Genomic DNA, 19,189 nt, shown 5'->3' on the forward strand with positions numbered 1-19,189 from the left:
TAGCTCTCTAAAAAGATCAAACAAAAGAATATAATATTTTTTAAGAGAGGGTAAAGAAGCAAAGAGGAGAAGGAGGAGCTATAACCAGCTACAGTAGAGAAGAAATTGTAGGTCAAGCTCCAGAGTGGGCACATGGAGATCTCACTAGCCCTAGTTAGAGGTGACAGGCGCTGTCTATTTTGGCTACAAGCAGAGTCAGGAACCGTTTCCCTGCAATGGACCACACATCAGCCAGTATTGGAGGCAAGGGGCAGATGCTGCACAGAAGGACTGACTCACTGGGACACCGAGAGCATTATCTACCCAAGGAGACATTTGCGGCAGCAGCAAGTGCCTCTGCTGGGAGGCTGGGCAGAGCGAAGCTGAAATTCCATGAGATGGTTAAAATAGCATCAGCGAAGCTGCTGATTCCAAATGAGAATCAGGGCCGAATCAATATAGAGATCAGGAATGGAGAAATTATTATAGCTCTCTGCACTGGCTGGAATGAGCTAAAACAATTTTAATTTTTTACCTACAAGAGTCACTTCAATCAAGTGATCAGAGTGACCACCCACCATCAGTAATGGGACAGACTGAATGTGTGTAATAACCGACAGGGCGCAATGAGAACCCAGGCCCTTCTATGCTAGTCCTCCCAGGTGTGCACAACTTGAATCTCGTCGGGAGGAGACAGCAGACAAACACAGATTCAAGCACAGTCTACAGAAGCAGGGGTCTACCATCTTCAAACTTGTTTACGGCATCATATTCAAGCAACTCAGAGGAACTGTTCCAAAACGAAAGATAACAGAGCAACTCAATGCAGATTGTCACTTTGGACTGGATCTTTCTGCTATGAAGGATGACATTGTTAGGACAAATGGGAGAACCTGAATAAGGTTTGTGGACTATGGATTAGTTGGGAGTAACATCCTCAAGTTAATTCTTCAATCTTGCTGGATGTTTGCGGCTGTAAAGGAGACTGTCCCTCTGTAGGAATCACACATTGTATTCAGAGTACAATGGAATACAATGTATTCACAAGGACTCAGGAGGTCGTCAGCATTTTATTGTCAGATGGTTCAGGAAGAAAAAAAGCACCTACAACTTTCATGTAAATGTAAGATTGTTTTCACATTTTAAAAAATAGGGGGAGGAAATAAAAGCATTGCCCTCCAGTTACTTCTGTGACTCAGTTAATTTTGTCATTTTAACTCATTCCCTCCCAGGGCTCTTCATAGCATGTGTTTCTTAGGCAGTTTTACTCAGACTTCAATTCGTTTTGCATTGATTTTTTCACATGAGATTATATCATAACCATTTCCCTTCACTCTTTGTAACCTTTTAAAAGGCTGCTGCACCGCTGTCCTGTGGCTACCCACATGTTTAGCCATCCCTCTCTTGTGGGAGATTTGGGCTTTTACAAACTTACTTGTTTATTTATTTGGGTATTTGTTTGTTCATTTTTAGTATTACGATTAAGCTTAGTGAATAGTCTTGAATGTGTATCTCTTTACAGATTTAGGATTATTTCCTCAGACTTACTACAGTTGAAGTCAAAGAGCAGAAAACATTTCTACATTGTATTCCAGAGTATTCTATCAGCCGACCTTCCTATCTGTCAGAAATTCGGAGTGCTAGTTACCAAGCTCTTTGCTCAGGATGAATTATCTCAAATATATACGTACTTATAACTCAGTATGCAAAAAGGGGGAGAAAAAGATCTTGGATTTTTATGTGCATTTCAGTTTCAGGGAAGCTGAATATTTTCTCACACCTATGATAAATAATATTTTTTCACATGGTTAGCTTTGTGAATTGTTTATGTTTCTCTTTTCTCCAAACTATTTCAAGATTGAAGTCTGCACTCAATAAAAACAAGAAGTCTTTTTCCACATGGAGTCAGACATATTATATAAATAGAAACAGAAAATCAAGTAAATATAAATATGTTATTTATAACTTGGTAATTATAATAATCATATATAATATAGAATATTGTATAAATATATATACACACATACATACATACATATAAAATTTTGTAGGCCCAAGATGGAGTTGCCCCTGCCTGGGGTGCCCCATCAGCAAACTGAAACTTACACAACTTACACAACCTTCTTGTCCCTACAAGTGTTCCACTTGACCAGAAAGGCAGTCAGTCAATCCCCAAAAGCCAAACCAACTCTGGGTCTTCTCACTCCAAACAAGGCTAACAGTGTGGCCCCAGCCCATCAGATATATTTTATTTTTCTTTTCCTTGTTCTTTATTCTTTATTCTATAAAAGCTACTACCCCATTTTACAGTTCTCCAAAAGGAGACAATCCACTTCATGAAGTGTTAAATAAACTTTGTTTTCTTTAATCATTTTTAATAGTTTGTATACATGTGTGCATATATATATATATGTATATACACATATGTGTATACTTGTGTATCTATATGTATGTACATACACACTGGAGATATATACACACACACACATACATAACTGTATTCTGATAATTTTTAAATCTTCTTATATGAAATGAAGCTTTCTTGGGGCGTCTGGGTGGCTCAGTCGTTGGGCATCTGCCTTCGGCTCAGGGCATGATCCTGGCGTGATCCCTTCTCCGCTGGGAGCCTGCTTCTTCCTCTCCCACTTCCCCTGCTTGTGATCCCTCTCTTGCTGGCTGTCTCTCTCTGTCAAATAAATAAAATCTTAAAAAAAAAAAATGAAATGAAGCTTTCCTAGAAAAATCTAATCTCCTAAATTTGATTCAAAAGAAATAGAAAATCTGAAATATTAATAACTCTGAGGGAGAAATGGAACGTTGTCAGTGATAAACCTGAAGTCTGCGGCAGCTGCCACTGTGACTGTCCCAGGTCTTCCTCTAAGATAGCTATGTATTCCTTGAAGACTGAAAACACCAAAAGCCAGAGCAATATGCAGTGGAGAAAAGGCCTGCAACCCAGTAGCAAAATAACTGGCTTCATGTTGGGCTTAGAATTAGTACATTTTCCTTTGTTTGTTGTCATTTGCAAAGACTGTGATTTCTAGTAATTGCTTCCTTAGTTGCTTTGCTTAGATTAAATTTGGTCCATGATACCTTAAGAGTTGTCAAAAACCCTGTGTAAACAGACACAGAACTCACAGTGACCCCAGTGCAATGGGTGCAGCCCACCGGCAGCCAATTTAATCAAGGGGGAATTCAGAGTATTCACCGCAAGCAATTGATTTTCAAGAGAAAAGTCAGCAGGATCAAACAGCCTGTTGGGATGAAAATCCCCTGAATCACCCCTATCACCGTGTTTTCTAGCAACTAACTCCTGACTCCATATAGAGTAATAGCCAAATTACTATAATTATCCTGCAACACAAGTGGCATATCAACATTATTTTAAACGTGGATTTTTTGCATAATCTTTCATTATTATCTTCGTCCTCCCATTTGGAAATGGCAAACAACAACAAACTGTGATCTACCCCCAAAAGAAGAAAGGTCACCAAAGAGAACAAATAAAAGGGCTATTTACATGTGAATATACTAAGAGAGATGTGTTTTACAGTCAAATACACTCTTGAAATTCATTAAATGCCTTCTCCCCTGCATCATAAATATGGGCAAAACAGACATCACCTACTGAGAAAATAATCCCAGCACATAATGATCATAACGAACATAAATAAAGCCACTTTTCTTTCAAAGACCTCAAGGCCCTATATAAAAATGTGTTTGTACTTCTACCATCATGAAATGGCTGGTAGCAAAGCACTCCAGTCATAACACAAGTCCTTCCTAATGCTGAACAGGTGAGTACTAGTATGCTCCCCAGTCATCTTACTCTCTGCAAAATAACGTCCTTAACTGGGTGCCATCATTTGTCGCTGCTGTTTTTATTTTATTTTTTTTTCCTTTCTTTTTTTTTTTTTTAAAGATTTTATCTATCTATTCAACAGAGATAGAGACAGCCAGCGAGAGAGGGAACACAAGCAGGGGGAGTGGGAGAGGAAGAAGCAGGCTCATAGCGGAAGAGCCTGATGTGGGGCTCGATCCCATAACGCCGGGATCACACCCTGAGCCAAAGGCAGACGCTTAACCGCTGTGCCACCCAGGCGCCCCATGTTTTTAAAAGCATTCGCAAGGACACAGAAACCTGTACTTGAATTTTGATGGAAAAATCAGCAACAGATTTTGTTAAATACAACTGACCCTTGAACAGGGGTGTGAACTGTGCGGGTCCAGGTACACATGGGTTATATACACACACAGACAGACACACACACACACACAGACACACACACAGTACAGTGCTGTAAATGTATTTTTTCTTCCTTACAATTTTAATAACACTTTCCTTTCTCTAGCTTACAACATACATGCTAATTGACAGTTTATGTTATCTGGTAGACTTCTGGTCAACAGTAGGCTATTAGTAGCTAAGTTTCTGGAGAGTCAAAAGTTTTCCTGAGGGGGGGGGGCACACAAAGCCCCTAACCACCATGTTGTTCAGGGGTCAATTGATATCAAAAGGCTCACCAAGACTTTTAAGGCAGTGTTCCTGACAACAAGACTGGGTTTCAAGTCTGCATCATCTTCTTCCTGGTATGTTACCAGTCCAAAGGCTCCACTTTGAGAACCCCTGTAAGAGTTTATGCTGTCAACCTTGGGGATAGTCACACGAGCTGGGCATAGGTCTGGTATTATATACTTGTTTCATCAACAACTCTACCAAAGCATCAGAACTCACATGGTTAATTCTAGAAAAGCAAAGTTGGCAAGAGTGGCTAAAGCTTTGAAAGAATGCAATTTTGTTACCTTCATATACCAAAAACAAATTGAGTGGCTACAAAAAGACAATACTCAGATTGTGATAAATATGAGTTTGCATCTCAGGCTTTGTATGAGCATTAAGTAGAGAGGCCTTTGTTGACACTATCTGCATAATTGCTTTAGCAATTATTTTGCTTTAGTCTTGCCCACAAGGCTCCAGGGAACTGTTAACACAGGACCCTAAGTGTTATGGCTGAATTGTTTCCCCACAAAATTCATATATTGAAGTCTTCACCCCCAGCCCCTCAGAATGTGACTATATTTAGAGAAGGTGTCTTTAAAGAGATAATTCAAGTAGAATGAGGTCATATGGGTGGGCCCTAATCTAATATTACTGGAGTCCTTATAAAAAGATAGGACACAAACAAGGAAAAAGAAGACCATGTGAGAGACACAGGGAGAAGACAAGCCAAGCATCTACAAGCCAAAGAGAGAGGCCTCAGAAGAAACCAAACTTGCCTACACCTTGATCTTGGACTTCTAGCCTCCAGAACTGTGACAAAATTAATTTCTCTTGTTTAAGCTCCCTAGTCTGTGGTACTTTGTTAGGGCAGCCCCAGCAAACTAATACGGAGTCCTAGTGGGTCACTCAATAACTGCAGAATGTACTGGGTGTTAAAATAGTGTTCTGAGATATATAATGCAAATATTTTGGCAGAAATACTGCTATGCTCTAAACAAAAGTGTTTCATCCATATTTGGAACCCATGTTAAAAGAAAAATAAAGGGAAACATAAAGGCACCCAAGTATATAAAATGAAACCTTAGGAAAAGAAGCTAAAGGGCTATTTGATACACAATAAGATTTGATTTAGCCATTGTCTTAGCTCTGGCACTGGAAACTGGTTTCAGATGTTTCTTCCTCCTACAGAGAGAATCTGAGGTAAGAAGCAAAAGTAAGTCCAAAGAAAAGAAATTTAAATAAGACATAAAGAAACATTTCCTGACAAAAAGTAATTTTTAAAAAATTTAAAAGGCAACATTGCTATGTTTTATATGGATGCATTATGAAAATCGTATTTTGAAAGGCCTTTTAAATATCTAGTAAGCAACACTCTTCCTGAGTGGTTTGGTTACAAGGGGCTACACTAATTATTCTTTTGAAAGCCCACAAATCTGTTATATAGAACTAAGTTTCTCCCTGCCAAGGGCGTATCAGTTCCACAGAGATTCTGCACAGTGGGCCCAGGGTGCATAATGAGATTCACAGATCTGAGCCTGAGACCCTGCTCCCCAGGTCACACCAGCCTAATGACAAACAAAAGTTGCTTTTTTTCTTTTTTCTTTTTTTTTAATTTTAACCAGTAAACGGTGGCAATGCCAATCCGGCTATGGAAATGCAGGCTGTGCCCTATTTTGCCTTATGCATCACCAAGAAATTCGCCAGCTCAGTTCTGATTCCAAAGTCTTTACTGTGATGATGCAGTGAATAAAAGACACAGCATGATTTTCAAACGCTGGGCAGGGCCAGTGGTGGGGCCAACTGGACAAAAATAACTGTTTTGAGCCCTTTTATTGTTACTGGAAGAAAATACACATAAACTATCAGGCATATGCAATATCCTAATGTATGTTCACTAAGTTTTCACAGAAACTTAGCATCTTAGGGGATCTTAAATCTCATTTAGTACAATCTCCCACACAACAAGAAAACCTTTTTTGAAGCATATGACTATATTTAGAGATGGTGTCTTTATGACTATATTTAGAGATGGTGTCTTTATGAATTCTTCCAATATTGGGAGAACCTGTTACTTCTAAACTAGGCTTTTCACTACACACACAAAAAATAAATAAACATTTACTAGAGAGTTTCTTTATAATGGGACAAAATCTGCATCCTTAGACTTTGCTCCTATCGGTCCCAGTTTAGTCCCAAGGTTTAGTAGATAAAAACCAAAATTTACAAGTGTGTGCAAAAGGTTATATATGCAAAATGAGTGGCTGAAAAACGGAAACATATACAAGTTATTCAAGTAAAATGCAAACTGAATGTACATGGTTAAACTTTTTAGATCCAATGAAAACTTGTGATATGGCTGAAATAACGAATAGCTAGTTATACTGATTATATCAAGGCTGATTATACTGTGGGTAAGTAGCTAAAGGGGGGGTGGGCACTATTTTAGCTTAAGAATGTTGAGCCTTGACATTCGTCTGTTCAGAAGGGTTGAGGTTGGTGTGATATTGCAAGTTCCACAGCTGGTAGGGAAAGCGTAGACCTTGAGCCAAGGATTTGAGAACAAGTGGTTTATTTGGGAGGTGATTCCAAGAAGCATCAGTAGGGTAGTGAGGAAGGGAGAAAGGGAAGAAAAGGCAGCTAGTAAGCAATGTATCATGACACAGATTACCACTGTGGACAGCTGGAACCCAATCCCATAGACGAACTCTGGGAAACAGTACAATATTAATGTCACAGAGTTATCCCACCTGAGAAGTGAGGGAGTTAGGGTATTTATACCTGGACTCCTGACAGTTGTGTAAAAATAAATGTTTTCACAGCTGGTGGGAAAAGACTGGATAGGCAATGTCCTGGTATGGGTTCCCTCAGAAGCAGACCTTGAATCAAGGACTCCAGTAAAACCATTTATTTGGAGAGTTGATCAAGAAAGAGGCATAGGGGGACAGGGACATGAGACAGGGAAGTGGAGGCTGCTCCTGGAGTGCTAATTTCCTGACACTTCCAGCCTGCCTCTTGCATGGGGCAGAGTGGCCTTCCACAGTTCTGGCAAATCCCACAGACACAGAGGTGAAGATTCCAGTACATGGAATTTGTCCAGAGCACATGCGCGTGTGCACACACACACACACACACACACACTCACGCACCCAAAACCCTGAGGGAAATGGGTAGGCCACTGAGAACTCATTAAAGTGGTAACTCATTACATAACTTGTTGAAGTGAAGAAAGCTGATCATGTATCCAAGGTAGTAGACACATCATTGGAGTTTACAGTCAAAGCCATACAAGACAAAGCCAAGCAGAGAGGGCTGGGGCTGGGTTCCAGGACCGTCTACCCCTGATGAGCTTGAAAACCTTGCATGAGCTTGGACAGGTATAAAAAGGAAACAATGTCCCCTGTCCTAGTCTCCTATATCAAGTTATGAGGATAAAATGAGATAATATATACAACAATCCTTTGAAAAGTAAAAAGTACTAAGCAAAATACAAGGTATAAAGCACAATGATGTGTGTTCATTTGAAACAAGAATCTTAGTTCATATTTTAGAGAAATTATATTTCTTTTAACTTGAGACTTTCATCAGAAAAACAATGAACGGTAGATCATAGCACATTTAGAATTTTCTCTGGAGTCTCACTCTTTGTTGTTGTTGAAGGAAGATAGCAGCAAAATGTGTTGATGACTCTTTTCTTAGATATAATAAGCTGTTGATGATTTGTGAACCCATCCCTGAGTTATTTGGAAGCCTATAATAGTGCTCCCTGATGACAATTTCATAATCATCTTTGTATCAGTGAACATAAAGCTGGATTTTCAAAAATAAACAAGGCACAGAAGATAACAAGAGAAGTTTTTCTATTTCCTTTACTTCCCATTTTGTCCTAGATAAGTAATTTTAAGTAAAAACACTAAAGGTAGTAGAGAGAAGTAGGACTTCCTTCAGCTCCCATATCTCCTTGGGCTTTAGAGTGTGTATTTTAAAGTCCAGGTCCAGCCTAAATTTTGAATTTTGTTTTCCCCATATAGTTTCTAAGATAGGAATTTTTCCATTCATTCTATGTATGGAACATCATAGTAGACTCAGGGCTACTCAGAAACACACTGGAAATGACTTTATCTTTTCAATTTGTTTTTTATAACAACAATAGTCACAGGCTGAAATAAAAACAAAGTTTTTGATGATTTACTCTGTGCTTGGCACTGAGATGAGCACATCATGTAGATTCTAACATTTAGTCTTCACAACAACTTTTTGGGTTAGACACTATTTTTATCTCCATTTTATGCATGAAAAAAATCAAGCCATAAAACCTATTTAATGCTGCCTTCAAGAAGAATTTATGCTCTTGAAAGTGACAAAGATAACTTATGGTTCAGGATTGTGTCATGCTGCAAAGTTCTTTAGAATACTTGATACAAATTATCGACCCCTAAGGAGGGCTTCATAGCCACTCAGAGAATAGCCACTCCACTCAAGAGAATACTCTTGAATTCATTCATTTATTTGATTGGATGGTCTTATGGGGAAGAGATGTGAGCAAAGAGGTTTGGTGGGGATGTTTGAGTGAAGTAAACTCACAACACTGGTTCACCATGGGGGTCTGATTTACAAATATGTCACCTCCTAACATCCGAACAGATAACCTGGTTCTGAACCTCCTACAATGGTCCCTAAGTATTCTTTAGAATACTTAGAACTTAGGAAAGTTCTAAGAATACTTAGAATTCTCTTTTCTGAGAAGCATGGGCAACCTGGGATCCAGCTCTGCATCCATCGGACTCCCGGCTCAGTGGAGAGCCTGTTTCTCCTTCTCTCTCTGCCCTTCCCCTTGCTTATGCTCTCTCTCTCTCAAAATAAATAAATAAAATCTTAAAAAAAAAAAAAAAAGACACAGCACAAAGCCCCTGACAAGAGTAATCTCAGTGAAACTTCACAATTCCTTTAAGTGGGAGGTATTAATATTATTCCTATTTTACAAAAGAAGAAACCCAGGTTTAGAGAAGTGAATCAACATTATCCTGTATCTGTCTGATTTAAGAATGGAATCATTTTACCTGCAAAGATACCCATGGATGGAGCAAAACCTCATCAAAATACCAAAGTCTGAGATTACCTGATTTCATTTCATGAAGAACCTGATACAATATTTAAAAATCAATTTTTATTATTTAATATGGCTAGAAATAATTTAAGCACGTTAAAAAGGACTACTTGCAGTAGACCTATACTATATAATAATTTGTCAAAGACACAAACACAAAAGCACCAATTAGAGGGATTAAACCTTAAAAGCATACAGAACTTCTCAAGCTATTGACTTAAAAAAACACATATTTTGATGTGTTTGTGTGTATGTAAAATGCTGAAATACAATCAATTATTTCACAATGAACATTCTGAAGGCAGGCATTCTGAATTTAGGGAACCTTAAGCTACAGGGCCACCATCTCTGTCTACATCTGTGCACTTTTGGCCATCTGTGCTCACAGATGTGTGCACCAGATATGATTAGCTGTGGAAACTATACCTTCAAGGGAACTGGAGAAGGAGACATAAAATAAGCCATCCAGTTCCATCCCTCTCAAAAGGCACAGAGGTGTAGAAGGCATGGATGTAATTGCTGATGTGTTCCTGTGATAGCCACCGTACCTTGACTTCCTTTAATGCTTAGCTCCTCAGGCGGCTGCAGAACATCATCAGGGTGTGGGATGCAGAGTCCGTGGAAGGGCCCCAGGTCAAAGCACTCATGCAGGAGCTGCATGTTCACTCTTGAGCACACACTCATGAACCCGACAGCTACACCTTCCACCTGAAACATCCAAAACTTCTTGTTACTCTATCAAACCCCAAATGAATTCTCATCATGAAACTTCCAGGAGCCCACAGCATGTGGGCGGTTGGTAGCCTGGCAGGCACTTTGAGATATTTAAGGGAGGGAGCTTCCTTTAGAAGCTCTAGTGTCCAGCACCAACCACAGCACAATGTGCTCCAAAAGTGTCCAATGAATGATCACTGTGAATAAACCTAGAAGTGGCTACATAACTTAGGGAAGTTGCTAGAGTTCTGGAGGGAAAGAACATGTGCCCTCTTTGCCCAGACCTGCCCCATATCTATTGATTATCCCATGGCAAGCCCAGCCTTCCTGTCCACTTTCTTCCCCTCCACCATGTCGTTCCATCCAACTGACCCTGGATTCAGAGATGTTCTTGGTCACCTATTCTTTCAGATTGGAACTTTGATTTTCTTGAATTCATTCATTTATTTGATTGGATGGTCTTATGGGGAAGAGATGTGAGCAAAGAGGTTTGGTGGGGATGTTTGAGTGAAGTAAACTCACAACACTGGTTCACCATGTGGGTCTGATTTACAAATATGTCACCTCCTAACATCCGAACAGATAACCTGGTTCTGAACCTCCTACAATGGTCCCATGATTTTAGGCCTCTGATGAGGAATACACAGGTGGGAAGGTAAGTGGGACAGTGCGATAGACTAAGAAATACATGTTTGGTCTTCATCCCTGGTTCCTGGCACAAAGCCCCTAAAACACTTGTAATTTCTTGAGAGGAACATCTTTTGTTTTTCCTAATAAGCTCCTTTGGGTAATACCTATGTTTATGCTAATGAGGTGACTTCTGGAGAAAGGGAGCTGATTGTCAGGGAAACCAAACATGAGACTGATTAGAGGGTTGGAACTTTTGGCCCCACCCCATGACCTCTAGAGAGGGGAGAGGGGCTTGAGATTGACTTCAGTCACCAATATGATATAATGAATCATTAATGGAACCACCATAAAAACCCCTCAACGAGGGGAATCAGGGGTTTCTAGGTTGGTGAACACATGGAAGTGCTGGGAGGAGACACACCCAGAGAGGACACAGAAGCTCAGGGCCCTTTCCCCTGCACCTGGCTGTATGCATCCCTTCCATGTAGCTGTTCCTGAGCTATATTCTTTATAATAAACCAGCAATAGTAAGGAAAGTGTTTCCCTGAGTTCTGTGAGCCATTCTAACAAATTATCGACCCCTAAGGAGGGCTTCATAGCCACTCAGTTAGAAGTATAGGGGACAACCTGGGACTGATGACTGGCACCTGAAGTGGGGGCAGTCTTGGGGGCCTGAGCCCTTACCCTGCGAGGTCCACACTAACTCTAGGTAGCGTCAGCACTGAATCGCAGGACACCCAGTTGGTATCTAGGGAGCTGAATATTTGGTTGATGTAAGCAAAACCTAACACATTTCGTGTCAGAAGTGTCAGAAGTCAAGAAAACAAGTTATCTTCTAATGAGTAATTAGCTGATCTACACCTATTATTGGTAGTGATACAAAGGAATGAAATTTAATTCTATCATAGTCCACACTGATAGATATCTGTGACTTAAATTCTTTATGATGTCCCTTCAAGAATTCTGTATGTCATTCTTCCCTGCAAGGAAAGCATTTAAAATTTTAAATCTGTGACTGAAATTCTTTATGATGTCCCTTCAAGAATTCTGTATGTCATTCTTCCCTTGCAGGAAAGCATTTAAAATTTTAAAAGAGAGCAAGAAAGAATGCATAGTACTTTAGTTAACTAATCTTCCTGTGTTAATTATTGTGCAATATATATATATACACACATATATATACTTATCTATATATCATATATATTTATATACATACCATATATATATCAAATTGCTACATTGTAAACCTTAAGCTTATACAATGTTATATAATTATATTTCACTAAAATTAGAAAAGAGAGAAAACTAAATTGTACATAAATAACTCCTCCTGTTAATTATAACATGGATTTTAAGCAAATTTTGGTTGACTGATTTGACAGACAGCTCCTGCTAGAAACCCAGCATTACTAGGTTCTACTCCTCAAGCATTCAGGTGGTATTTCTTGAGACAACCATTCTGTACAGGAAGCAAAAGAAATAATCATAGGCATTCCCTAGTCCCAAGAATGCAGCATCATCCCATAAATGTCAGTCAGAGAAAATGGTTAATATTTTAACCTACTGAAGCACAAAATTAAGCTACAACAATACTCAGTCTTTTATATGACACATAGAAAAATTAGGCATTAAACTATTTGTTCTCAAATGTGTCTTCTAGTTCAAAGTCATTTGTTTTCAAACATGTGTTTGAAAAATAAATGTGAGACTCCTTTGTTTTCTCCCTAATGCTGGAATACAAGAGGAATTCTTAAAAATTAATTTTCCACGCGTACTCTTTTCTTTACATCCCCCAACCCCACCCCACAATGATACTAGCTGTACAAGGCTGGATTTACACAGCCGTTTTATAAAGCCATCGACACTTTAATAAAAGTCCAAAATAAACATTTTAATTTTTTCCCCAAATAACAAGTGATTGTTTGTCTTGTTTGCACTCATGAACAAAGGCTGCGTAGCCACAGTTGTCTGGCTTCTCTGTAATTTCAGGCCCAAGACTCAGCAGACGCTGATTAACCAATCCATCTACCATATGTGCAGAAAGAGACGGCCAGCCTCACTCTCGGCAGGGAAAATTGGCATCCATCTTGGTTCACATGGAGATGTCCTTCTAATCTACAGCCACGCTGGCACAACGAAACTTCGATGGCCTGAAATACCTTTTGCTGGCTTCACGGCGAGCTGCATGTGCATGATAAGAATGTATTATTTATAAGACCGCTGTTAGTAATGAGCTATTACACTAATGGCTCATTGTGTTTGGAATTTGATTTCAAATGGCATGGATCACACATTCTGATGAAAATGAGAAAAAACATGTTTTGCCATTAGGAACAAAGATGTAATGGTCTCCAATTCTACAACCTGTTATATACCCATCATTCATCCTGGGTTGTGACAATCCACAAAAGTTCACAATTATGAACTGCAACAGAGCAAGGACATATTGTGGAAATGTCTGCTTTCTCCTTTGAGTTTCTTTCAAATAACTATTCTGATTTGAGAAACAACATTCTGAAATATGAATTTGTGGGAGTATTCAAGTGCATCTTTGTGTGTCTGTGTGTATGTTTTCTGGAAAAATAGATTAGTGAAGTTTTTTTACTTGAACAATGAAACGACATTGATTGTTGACTGCTATCTATCCTCTAGGTGACAGTGATAACTTCCCACCACAAAGGTGTCTTCAGTTATCTTATACTAAGAGAGCAAAACTGGAAGTTCTGCTTATTGTTCTTGTTTTCCCTGTGAGGATATATATACATAAAGCTCCGGTTCCTTGAAATCCCTACATGCAGTGGCCTTGTCTTCACACACAGGTCCATTTAGAGACACGTGTGCACAGTATCAGTCATGCTTCCTTCTAAAAACGCCCTACAGTCACTCATCCCTTTAGGGTGACAATATTCCACAATGAGGGTGCCTTTATTGTGACCACTGCCAGCTTTGATCCCCTCTGCCTCATGCCAATGGCAGGGCTGAGTTGGCAGGCTCTGCCCACCCGCAGGTCAGTAGTGCCTGCTCGGACCACTGCTGCCCATGCTGTGGATGATGCCAAAGCAGACGCTCTGCCCATCTGTCTCTAGGAGCCGCCCCTGGCCTCCAACCACCCTTCCCCAAAATCTCAGTTTGGAGTAAACACCAGATGTCAAGGTAAGCCAGGATAAAGTTATGAAAAGCAATTTGCGCAGCAAAGTGGTGACTCAAAACTCCTCCCAAGTAGCTACCAAGCCAAAGAAAGTCTGTACAGTTAAAAACCTTTAACTAGTCAAGAGTTTCCTACACGGCACAGGCATTCTACATGCATGGCCTGTAACTATCATGGGCCAATGTGGGAAGAGACAGATTTGATGCACTCTGTTGTGATCTCTGGTCCACTACAGTCACCTGTAAGAATGGTGTGCTACCCGTAAATGCTTAATCAGCAATGGGGAAGGGGAAAGCCCTGATTCAGCAATTTGCCAGTCTCTGTGGTGTAAATATTCCCATTGTGGCCAATTTTAAGCTACCAATGTGATGTTACTGAACAGGGAGTTGGGAAGGGATGCCCAGTAGCCACTATTAAACAGTATTTCCACTAGAGAGACCAAAGACATAAATAATCTCAAGAGCAAAGATAATAATAAAATAATTAGGAGGTGATGAGTGTTGAGTATTTGTTTTCTAGTGTGACTGCACAGCAAATTTATATAATTTAATTTTTAATAATGGCTGTGTTTAACAACCAGCTTGCAAAGTTCCTAAGGACTGAATACTTGGTTCTTGTGAGGCAGAATGAACTAGTTCCCGCATACCACTGCCTACAGGGCCAGCCGAAGAAAGTCCAGGTGGTTGGGAGAAGGGTCCAGGAGGCAGGTGGGAGGGGAATGACAGCACTGATCTTGAACTCAAAAAGGCTTAAGACACCAGAGACAGCTCAGTAGAAACTGGAGATGTGCTCCCAAGTCCTGGACTGGCTTCCTCCCTGTTAAGGAGGTCCTGCTTCTGCCCTCCTATTTAAAGATCAAGGCCCATGGTTGTTTCTCCACAGAATGTGAAGCATCTGATGTCTGAGGTAACACAGCCTCTCAGAAACTGGGCTGGACCCCAATTGCCTCTTTAGAGACACCAAAGGATCCTTGCAGGGTGGGGCTACAATTTTCAGCCTTCAATTTTCCTCTGATGTTACATGCACTGAAAATGTGTAACATGTGACTAGAGAGGAAAATACATGGAGGTAGTCACTGCAACTGCTCTTCATAAGCACTAACACAAGTGATTTGGGTTGAAACTGGCACCTTAAAACCAAAGAATCAAAAGCCTTCTCCAGAGTGACATCAGCATCACGGTGGCATAAAGATGTCCATCATTGTTGTCCCCAAGCTCAACAGCAAACATTCGGCATCCAGCCATGAACAAAAGGGCCTCTGAGGAGCTGTGGCATTCAGCACCATACACCAAGGTTTTGCCCACTGCACATGAGGAAATAGGCAGACACACCTCGGACTTGACTATGAATCCTGAGGAGGACTGTGAACTAGGTCCAGCCTGTCTTGGCCATGGTCCAGAAGCCCTTGGACAATATGGACTTAGATAATCATTTATAGAGGAGACAGTCTTTGTAAAAAGTAGTTTCCAGAGAAGTTCCAGGACTCCACTGGAGCAAAAAAGTACAAGTTTGGATGCACTGAAGTGAATAAGAGGAAGAGTCTGGCTTTACCCATCTCACCCATTCCCCAATGAGGCACAGTTTAAGGGCAAGAACGGCCCTCGATTTGTCCAATGGGCCATGGATTTAGCCAATGGGAAAAAGGGAGAGTGTGTGAGTGAGCACCCAGCTTCCCCAGCTGTGTGGGATTCTTCCAAAGAGGCCCTTCTCTTTCACCTCATCCAGAGTACTTAATTGGGAGCTCTATGACTTGGGGAGTGGAAAGAGGCTAGGAAGATCAGCAAATAGCACTCTTGGAGGGCAATAAAGGGACCCGGTTCCTAACTGCATTGTGGATTGCATCAAGAAGACTGCCCACAAACTGCTGGGAATATCTTGCCCATGAAACCCCTCAACTGGCCCACAAACAATCCTAGCAACCTGTGTGCCTTACTCACACATCATCCCGCCCTGTGGCCAGCTCCTGTGCACACTCCCAATAGCACCATGAGCAGGCTTTGGCAGATGGTTAGTGAAGACTGCAGAAAATCAGTCTGTGGCCAGAGGGAGACTACACACTTGAGCAGCTACCTCTGGGAAAATAAAAGAGGTTATCAGCACTCGACCTGGTGCTTTGAAAGATCCAGAGAATGCATACAAGCTTAAGAAGTCTTCCACAAGAGGGAGCAAGAAAGGTGGAGCAGATTTATCCATAGCAGGTCTGAGAACCCCTCAGGATCTCTAGCAGGGCTGACAGAGGTACGTCCCTTCTGAAGAAAGTAAAGACTGGAGGAGATAACTGCTACTTCAGATGTGAAGACAGTAATGAAAAACTCCAAGAAACATGAGAAAATCAAGAAAATGACATCACCAAAAGATCACCATATCTTTCCTGTAACCAAACCCAAAGACATGGAGATCTCTAACTTGCCAGATAAAGAATTCAAGATAGCAGGGGTGCCTGGGTGGCTCAGTCAGTTAAGCATCTGACTCTTGACTTTGGCTCAGCTCACAATCTCAGGGTTGTGGGATGAAGCCCCATGTTGGGCTCCATTCTAGGCATGGGGCCTGCATGGGATTTTATCTCTCCCTCTCTCTCTGCCCGCCCCCCCAACCGCTCATGTTCTCTCTCTCTCTCAAAAAAAAAAAAAAAAAAAAAAAAAAAAAAAAAAAAAAAAAAAAAAAAAAAAGGAAGGAAGGAAAAGAAAAGAAAAGAGAAACCCAACTATATGCTGCCTAAAAGAGACTCACTTCAGCTTTAAGGAAACACATAGACTGAAAGTGAAGAGAGGGAAAAAGACATTCCATGCAAGTGGAAACCAAAAAAGACTTTAAGCCAAATACAGAAACAAGAGACAAAGAAGGTCATTATATCAGTGATTAAGGGGTCATTTTATCAAAAAGAAATAACAATCATAAATATATATAAACTCAATATTGGACCATCTAAATATACCAAGCAAATATTAAAAGATATGAAGGGAGAAATAGACAATACAATAATAGCAGGGGCCTTTAATAGCTCTACTTTCAACAATGGATAGACCATCCAAGACAGAAAATCTACAAGGAAACGTTGGACTTGAACAGTACTTTAGACCAATGGCCCTAACAGGCATGCACAGAACATGCCATCCAACAGCAGCAGACTATACATTCTTCTCCAGCATACACAGAACATTCTCCAGGATACATCATATATTAGGCCAAAACAAGTCTTAGCAAATTTAAGAAGACTGAAATCATACCAAGTATCTTTTCCGACCATATGTTATAATACTAAAAATCAGTAACAGTAGGAAACCTGGACAATTCACAAATATGTGGAAATTAAAAAACAAAAAAAGAAAACACCAAAAACCAACATTCCTGAACAATCATGGAATTGTTCCAGAGAAGAAATCAAAAAGGAAATAAAAAATATCTTCAAACGAACAGAAATGGAAAGACAAAATACCAAAACCTATGGGATGTTGAAAAAGCAGTTATACACCGAAACATATGGGAGGGGGAAAAAAGGAGAGAGGGAAACAAACCATAAGAGACTCTTGATGATAGAGAACAAACTGAGGGTTGATGGAGAGAGGTGGGTGAGGGATGGGCTAGATGGGTGATGGGTATTAAGAAGGGCACTTGTTGTGATGAGCACTGGTTGTTCTTTTTTTTTTTTTTTTTTAAGATTTTATTTATTTATTTGACAGAGAGAGAGAGACAGCCAGGGAGAGAGGGAACACAAGCAGGGGGAGTGGGAGAGGAAGAAGCAGGCTCCCAGCATAGGACCCTGATATGGGGCTCGATCCCAAAATGCCGGGATCACACCCTGAGCCTAAGGCAGAGGCTTAACGACTGAGCCTCCCAGGCGCCCCATGGGTGTTCTATATAAGTGAGGAATTACTGAATTCTATTTCTGAAACTAATATTGCACTTTTGTTAACTAAAATTTAAACAAAAATTTAAAAAAGAAAAAAGCAGTTCTAGGAGGTAAATTTATAGCAATAAATGCTTACTATTAAGATGGAGTTAAGATGGCGGAGGAGTAGGAGACACCTTTTTCAGCCAGTCCCCCGAGTCGAGCTGGATAGGTACCAGACCAGCCTAAACAACCACGGAACCAGCCTGAGACGCAGGAAGATGCATCTGGATCTCTACAAATGAACATCTCCAGCGCTGAGTATTGAGGTACGAAGCGGGGAGCCATGAAACCGTGCACAGATATAGGAAGATAAACGGAAGGGGGAGGGAGCCGCCGCGTTCGGGCGCCAGGAAGCGGTAGCTTGCACGGGAGAGCGGGCGGGCTCATGGTCGGCACCCGCAAAACAGCAGACTGAGACCGTGAGCCGGGTGCGCGCGCCACCAGGCTTCTCACGGAACACCGAATCTCGCGCGCCCACTGATCCAGACTGAGACCGAGCTTCCGGAGTGCGCCCGGGCAGCTGGCGGCTGGCGGTAAGTAGGAAACACAAAGGACAGAGACGCGCACGGCCCTGGAAGTGAGGGCTGAGGACACCGGGTGTGGGGCGCACATCCGGGACGCTGAGGGTTGAGCAGCACCAACAGTATCAGAGCTAAAGTGGCTCAGAACATTAGTAGAGAACGGGTCGCAATCCTCTCTGTTCTGTGACAAGGTCTGAAATTGGCCGCTGCTGCCTGACTCGTGGAAGAGGCACAGCAAACCGCCAGGGAATGCCTCAGAGAACAAAAGCCTGGAACAACCGGCTCAGAGAGTGCCCATCCCCATCCCCCTCCTCAGTAGGACATGAGACTCTACCCAAACAGGGTTGCCTGAGTATCGGAGGCAAGCCCCTCCCCAGAACACAGAAGGCAGGCTGAAAAATCAAGAAGCCTACAACCCGGGGCGCCGGTACAGTCATTGAGCGCCTGTCTTCGGATTAGGCGCGTGATCCCTGGGCGCCTGTGCGAGTCCCCATCGGCTCCTCCGGCCGCGGGAGCCTGCTTCTTCCTCTCCCACTCCCCTGCTTCTGTTCCCTCTCTTGCTGGTTGGCTGCCACATAAATAAATAAATAAAATCTTTAAAGAAGAAGCCCACATCCCTAAGATCCCTATAAAACAAGGGGCACGGCCTGGGACCCAGTCAATAATTTGGGCTCTGGACAACCCCGCAACCTCTCCTCAT

At 41.3% G+C, this 19,189-nt stretch overlaps 1 protein-coding gene across 1 annotated transcript in view; it reads right to left on the reverse strand.

The window, feature by feature from the left end:
* The window catches only part of CFAP61 (cilia and flagella associated protein 61), a 286,086-nt gene that overhangs the window by 224,854 nt on the left and 42,043 nt on the right, over window positions 1-19,189 (reverse strand). Inside the window, exon 7 of the mRNA XM_008710053.1 lies at window positions 10,133-10,292. Within this exon, the coding sequence (XP_008708275.1) occupies window positions 10,133-10,292 (160 nt within the window). The remainder of the gene's footprint in view (window positions 1-10,132; window positions 10,293-19,189) is intronic.

The sequence above is a fragment of the Ursus maritimus genome, unplaced genomic scaffold (genome assembly GCF_017311325.1).
Source record: "Ursus maritimus isolate PB19 unplaced genomic scaffold, ASM1731132v1 scaffold_22, whole genome shotgun sequence".
In the NCBI taxonomy this organism is placed as follows: Eukaryota; Metazoa; Chordata; class Mammalia; order Carnivora; family Ursidae; genus Ursus; species Ursus maritimus.